Consider the following 6,889-nt stretch of genomic DNA (forward strand, 5'->3'; position numbering starts at 1 on the left):
ATCTCACCCCAAAACTTATTCCTGTTGGATAGGAAGCAGGGTCAGAGGGTATGAAATGCCCCAGGACAATGCCTATAGGAACAGCTCGAAGCCTCTTTTGAAATACCTAGCAGAAGGCAACGCTGTCACCCCGCCTTTCACACAACTCCCGGCCTAAAAAATGAAATCTGTCTGCAGCAGAAGTCGAAGAAAATATCTGTTTCACTGGCAGCAGATGAAAGGCAGCGGCGTAACTGTGATCAAATCAAACGTGAATTAAACAGTAGCTCTCCGGATAGCTGGGGAAAAAACCCATTCAGATGGATCGTGCTATGACTGTAGCTGCAACTGCAGTTAATGCTGCGCTGTTTCCTGTCTTTGTCCTATTTGCCTAAAATGTGGTGCTGACGAATGTTTTAATGTTTCTCAGTTTGGGCCATGGGGGACAACCCAATTTTTTCCTTTAGAGACAGAGCTGGCTAGGTGTGCGAGGAGTCAGGTAGGAGGTAGAGCAGGGCGGCACCTTTGACGAACACCCAGCATCGGACAAAGTAGGTTGTTGCCTAGGAAAGCTCATGCCTCTCTGAACTAGTCAGTCTCTAAGGTGCCATCCTGCCCTAGAGACCTTACCTTCTACCTGACTTCTAGCACACCTAGCCACCGCTGCCTCGAAAGGCAAAATCGGTCCATCCACCTCCTACCCTCCGATGTAGAGATGATCCCAGGGGGAGGCATGGGTGCTTTGCGGGGAAAGAAACACCCACAATTTGGTTCTCATCTCGCAAGATAAGCAGTGAAAATGCCTGCTGGGAATTTTCAAACTAAGTGTTTTGGTTTATTAAAAAAACCCAAAACTCCAGCAAAACCCCAGGATTCCCCAAAAGTAAAGCTCTCGTTATGAACTTCTATTTTTCTGCGGCAAAATGGGAACAGCGGGAGGGGAATGAAACCCGAGCATTTTCACACCATTTTCAGGAAGATGTTTTGTGAAATGTTTTTTATAAACCCATTCTTTTCAGAGAGCTGGAAAAGGGGGGCGGGAATTACCTTTTTTATGTTAATAAATGTCTTTATTTTGTTTTTCCCCCCTCCAAAACAGTTCAAGTGTCCAGTATTAAAATTTGCAGCTGGATTTTTGTAACTGCAATTTGCTCCCTTCCTCACCGAGGTTTTCTTTTGACGTCTCCATATGCCTCTCCAGGCACAGCGTATCTGAGGGCTGTACAAATCCTTAAAGGATGGGGGTAACAAGGGCTGGGAAGAAATCCTTTTAAAGAGTTAAGAAGTGGGATACACCTCTATAGAGGGAAAGCGTTAACCTCCGGTGAGGTCTTGCAGCTGTGGAATAGCGTCCCAAGAGAAGAAAGCGGGGAGACTTATCCCTTGCATCACTATACCTGGGCTGATCAGGTATGGTGATCCAAGGGATAAGGTAAAGTGTGGCTCAATATGCTTCAAGGGACAGACTTTATCTTGGCTGTAGATGCAAGCAACAGGTCTTTTACAGTTCCCTGGAACGGCCTTATTAGCAGCCCCTGTGAGTTTTATGTTCAGGCTCTATACCCACACACTTTCCATTCTCCATCAGCACAAAGCACTGTTCATTTAATGCCTTCACGGTGCAATTTATTTCAAGCTTTCCTCCGGAGGGAGGTGAGGCCCTTTCATGCAGAGAGAAGAGAAGGAGCAGCCTCCAGCATGCACGGGCATGTGAGATGCAGGGCAAACCCTTTCGGAGTTGAAGCAGGACTCCCCTGGTGCCTCGGCTTTCTGCCGGCCCTGAGTCCAGGGTGCGTTTTACCCCACACAGGATCCCTCTGGTTTCCCGACCAGGCTGACCCACGCCGTGGCCTCTGCTGCATCCGAGCGCACGGGCCGATCTGGGCTTCAGCGCACACATTTCATATTTGATTTTATTATTCCACTCAATCGTGGCTGCTTTTTGTGCCGTCGACTCAGCCGGCGTCTTTGAGCTTTCAGGCCCGCACGCCGATGTCACGAGTCTACCCCCCTCACCCCCCACTCCTAGAAATTAAAGGATAAATGCTTGAAATGTAAACTCACATTTGTCAGTATTGATTTCCTCTTTTAATTGAGGGGTGTAATGTGTCTGTCTTTTCTGAGCAAGGGAAACATTTCTGCTCTGATTACATCTACCTATCTGTCTTCCTTAGATGAGCTGTGATGACTGCAAGGGGAGGTGGGGGAAGAAGTGGAAGTGAGAGAAAGTACAACCCCCAGAGATTTGCTGCTCTCTTAAATAGACGTTTTACTAGGAATTATTACAAGCATGGTAGCTCTTAGCTCCTCTCAAGGATAACTAGTAGCTGGAAACAAGGTAGAGCTAGCGTGTGGCCGGCTAGCACCATCGAATGCTCAGCAGGCTACTGGTGGGATCCAGAGCACAGCATGAGATCCCCTGCTGCAAAGCAGCAGCTGAGTTGCCCCAAAGGGACGTGGAAGAGAAGGGCTACAGCTGCTAAAGGGGTGTAAAGTGTGCGCTGCACCATGTGCGGAAAATGCATCGTGTTCAAGGAGACCTATGAGCTCTGAGACCAAGAAGCATTCAGCTGGCATATCAGGAAGGGGTCCCAGCCACTCAGGACCCCTCCCCATGTAAAATTACCAAGGGTTTTGCCCTGAGGTCCTTACTTATGGAAATCCTCAATGCAGTGAATGTTCCCGCCGGCGTCCACGGTGAAGGGGATCCCGTCCAAGCTGCGGTGGCACATCACGCAGGTGAAGCAGTGGGGGTGGTAGGCCTTCCCCGTGGCTCGAAGGATCCTCTCCATGATGGGCTTGGCACAGACGCTGCATTGCTCCAGCGTGTTCTGCAAGCAAAGAAAAGACCGTGCATCCACATCAAAAGGCTGCCAGGTAGGCACTAGACAGTCACAGGGTCTGGCAGGACTAGGGGGATACTGCTGATCTTTGGGGAAAATGCCTTTTTTGTAGTCTATATAAGCTCAAGTTGTCTGCTTCACAGCTGCACGGAGGCAACGTGGCTATAATACCCTCCCTCTAAAGGCTGGATGCTATCTACATCCCTTGGTTTGCAGGTTTTATTTACCAAACCAGACACTGGAGCACAGAAGCCAGAAAGCAGTTTTTCATTTCCAGCTGAAAGCAGCGGCTCATTCCAACCCTGCCGTCCTCGCCCCATCTGTTACATAAACGCCGGTATAAATCTGCCTCAAACACTCGTCTTCGCGGGGCCTGTCTGCCCTCCCGATGTTGCCCAGCGTGAGTACACGATGTGCAGCTTGCCTTGTTTCCAAACCCAGCACCTGAAACGCGCGCACGCAAAGAGAGACGCGTTCCACCCTGGCAGCCGCGAGCGATAAATCTGCGGGCAAGCTCAGTGGGTGTATTTGCTGGACTTGGGGAGAGCATCCCCTCCCCACCTGCCTGGCTGGGAATACGTGGAGTTATCAAATAAGTGCCATATGTTCAATTTCGGGATGCAGCCGGTGGGCCTGTGATCTCTGGAAGGGGGAAAAATAATACCAAAAGGAAGGAAAATAATGGGAGCCGTGCAAAATCATGCCAACGTACAACACTTGATGGCTAAAGTTCTCCTGCCTTGCATGAGTCCCCTGAAAATCTTGGGGGGAAACATTCCCTTCCAGAGGATGGCACAATCATTGCCCACTTGACTGCACTGTCATTGCCCACTTGACTGCACCGTCATTGCCCATTGCCCAAGACGGTCAGCCGCAAGAGCCTTCTCCTTGCACCGAAATACGCTCTCCGGACCCGAAACACCAGCGAGTGCAGAAGAGTCATGCTACAGTGCAACATTTGTGCCTAACCTCCGAGGCCACATCTTCCTTGTGAAATGCAAACAGATCACTGGCTTGCTCCTTGCTTTCCTTGCAAATGCCAAAAGGTCAGTAGGACTTGCTTTTTTGGAAGAGTCCTGGATTTCAGTGGTGCATGAGAACTGCCTGCCATGGTTGTACGCACGACCCACTCTGACTCGGGGTTGATTACCGGCAAGGTCTCGCTTGATGTATTATATTTTTGCAATAATAGGGTTCAATGAATGGTTCCTTGGCTATCTGTTTGCTCGCTATCACCACTGACAGTGATTGATGTACCGGAGAGAAGGCCAATGCTGGGCACTGGTTTCTCTTTAGGGATGTTTTCAAGCTGAGTTTCCATATCCACACTGCTCCTGATACCTGTAAAGGGTATTCTGCAACGTGGCCAGCACTGGGAAACCAGGTACCCGGGGCACTATCTACGGCAGATGCCTAATATTAGTAGCTGGATTCTGCATACATCACTAACTCATTAAGTGGTTTTGCTTTTTTATTGGTTCATTCAAGACTTATCCCACTAAATAAACTGGATTAAAAAATAAAATGGAGAAGCATGTGGAGTGTGGCAGCAGTTTGGGAGAAGTCAGCGGCCGCCCTATGAATTTCAGTGGAAAGGCGTAAAAGCTAGCAATGACCTGGGGCTGGACAAGGAAATAATTTTCCCAGCAACAGGTCTGTTAATTTGAAGGCAGCTATCGTTGGAGCAAAGCCTGGCTCTTACAGAGCGCTCTTCATTGGTACATCTCCAAACACTTCGCTGACATCTGCTCGCGCCGCATCGATAAAGCTCACGATTAGCATTTGTAACTTTACCAAAAGGGGCCCGTACCAAACATATTGCAACCGCTACACTTCCTCACCATGGCACTGGTTTATTTTATGCACAGCTTTATCCTAGAAAACCAGACATGTCAGAAACTTCCCATATTCTGCTAGAACAGTGCATGCCACAGAGAAAACGGTAAAGTAAACCAGAGATTTCTAACATTTCACGGTCACCACGTAGAGCAGAGGGCAGCGAGCGCAGAGCGTGCTTTAGGAGGCCACAGGGAGCTCAACATAGGAACCAAGAAGAGAGGGGGAGAGGTAACCAGGTCCATCTGGTCATTGGGAGGGTCCGCATGAGGTTGTCCACAGGAGCGGGGCCTCCGGTATTGTTTTTTTGTCTTGTGGTTGCACCACAACCACAGTCCAGAGCAACATCCAGAATGAACTGGGCAGCACGGGCACCCATAGGATGAGACTGTCTTTGTCTGGAAGGGTCTACCCAAGTCTATGGAAACTCATTTACTTGGAATCATAGAAAATGAGGGTTGAAGGGACCTCGGGAGGTCACATCTAGTCCAACCCCCTGCTCCAAGCAAGACCAGCCCCAACTACATCGTCCCAGCCAAGGCTTCGTCTAGCTGGGGCTTCAAAACCTCCAAGGATGGAGACTGCACCACCTCTCTAGGTGACCTGTCCCAGTGCTTCTCCACCCTCCTAGTCAGAAAGCTTTTCCTAATATCCAACCTCAACTTCCCTTGCTGCAGCTTGAGCCCATTGCTCCTTCTGTCACCTGCCCCCACTGAGACCAGCCCAGCTCCATCCTCTTTGCAGCCCCCCTGCAGGGAGGTGAAGGCTGCTATTCAATCCCCCTCGGTCTTCTCTTCTGCAGACTAAATCAGCCCATCTGTCTCAGCCTCACCTCACCAGTCCTGTCCCCCAGCCCCACAACCATTTTTGCTGCTCTCCTCTGGACTCTCTCCAATGTGTCCACATCCTTTCTGCAGTGGGGGCCACAGCTGGACACAGGACTCCAGATGTGGCCTCCCCAGTGCTGAACAGAGGGGAAGAATCACGTCCCTTGATCTGCTGCCAATGCTCCTACCACTGCAGCCCAGGATGCTGCCCTTAGCCTTCTTGGCACCAAGGGCACACTGCTGGCTCCTGTCCAGCTTCTTGTCCCCTGTCACCCCAGGTCCTTTTCTGCAGAGCTGCTGCCCAGCCCGTCACCCCCAGCCTGCACCGGTGCAGGGGATTGCTCCCTCCTAAGTGCAGGACTTTGCACTTGTCCTTGTTGAGTCACATGAGATTTCTTTTGGCCCAATCCTCCAATTTGTCTCAGTCTCTGAATCCGAGCCCTGCCCTCCAGCATATCTACCACTCTCCCCAGCTTGGTGTCATCTGCAAACTTGCTGAGGGTGCATCCATCCCATCTTCCAGGGCACTGATGAAGATATTGAACAAAACCGGCCCCAGGACTGACCCGGGGCACTCCACTTGATACTGGCTGCCAACAAGACATTGAGCCATTGACCACTGCCCATTGCACCCGATGATCCAGGCACCTTTCTATGCACCTTACAGTCCATTCATCCAACCCACACTTCCTCAGCAAGCTTGCTTGCTTACTGAAGACTGTTGCAGACGTCTCTGGCTATAGGCTGGTGACCAAGGATTTTAGATTCTTTTGCCTAACACGGGCCATTGAGCTTTGATGCAACCTGACTAGCTGTGCAAGACAGGAAACAAATGTGCTGTAGCTTTTGGATGGTGCCGTCCTGGTCTACAAGCCATCTGTTTGCAAACCTCGGCTCAGTCACACCGTTAGATGCTCCTCTACTGAAATGAGAGAAGCATTTTAATTTCCCTTCTCTTGATTAAATCCTTCTCCACCTCCCCTTCCCCCCATTGGAAATTAAGTCCTAGGAAATTTACTTGTCTGATCCTTCCAAATCTATACCGACAAGAATAATTTCAAACACCCGCTCGCTCCCTGCCTGGGAATACATTGCTTTCCTGTACCTCCCTCATATACCGCCCTGCCTGGGAATATATCTGCTCTCAGGTACCTCCCTGGCTTCACGCTTCTTTTCAAGGGGCTACCCGAAGATGCTGGAGCAAAGGCTGCTCCGATTCACACCCAGGCGATACCCCTGACTCCAGCAAGGCTGCTGCAAAGGAGGACTTGGTCTGTTGCTCTAAAAAGCCCATTTTTGCTTTGGTAAAGCAGGCTAGCCTACATGCCCAAGGACTGCCTTGGTAACTAATGAATGGCACGAAGGTATTTTTGCGCATGACTGGAGTGGTATGTCAGCAGGAAT

General features: G+C 50.1%; 1 protein-coding gene across 28 annotated transcripts in view; it reads right to left on the reverse strand.

Moving 5' to 3' along the window:
* LPP (LIM domain containing preferred translocation partner in lipoma) overlaps positions 1–6,889 on the reverse strand; it is a 432,466-nt gene that overhangs the window by 19,467 nt on the left and 406,110 nt on the right. For all 28 annotated transcript variants that reach the window (XM_025202699.1, XM_014519363.2, XM_025202677.1 and 25 more), the window contains one exon: positions 2,632–2,810. In XM_025202699.1, the coding sequence (XP_025058484.1) occupies positions 2,632–2,810 (179 nt within the window). The remainder of the gene's footprint in view (positions 1–2,631; positions 2,811–6,889) is intronic.

The sequence above is a fragment of the Alligator sinensis genome, unplaced genomic scaffold (genome assembly GCF_000455745.1).
Source record: "Alligator sinensis unplaced genomic scaffold, ASM45574v1 scaffold301_1, whole genome shotgun sequence".
Lineage (NCBI taxonomy): Eukaryota > Metazoa > Chordata > Crocodylia > Alligatoridae > Alligator > Alligator sinensis.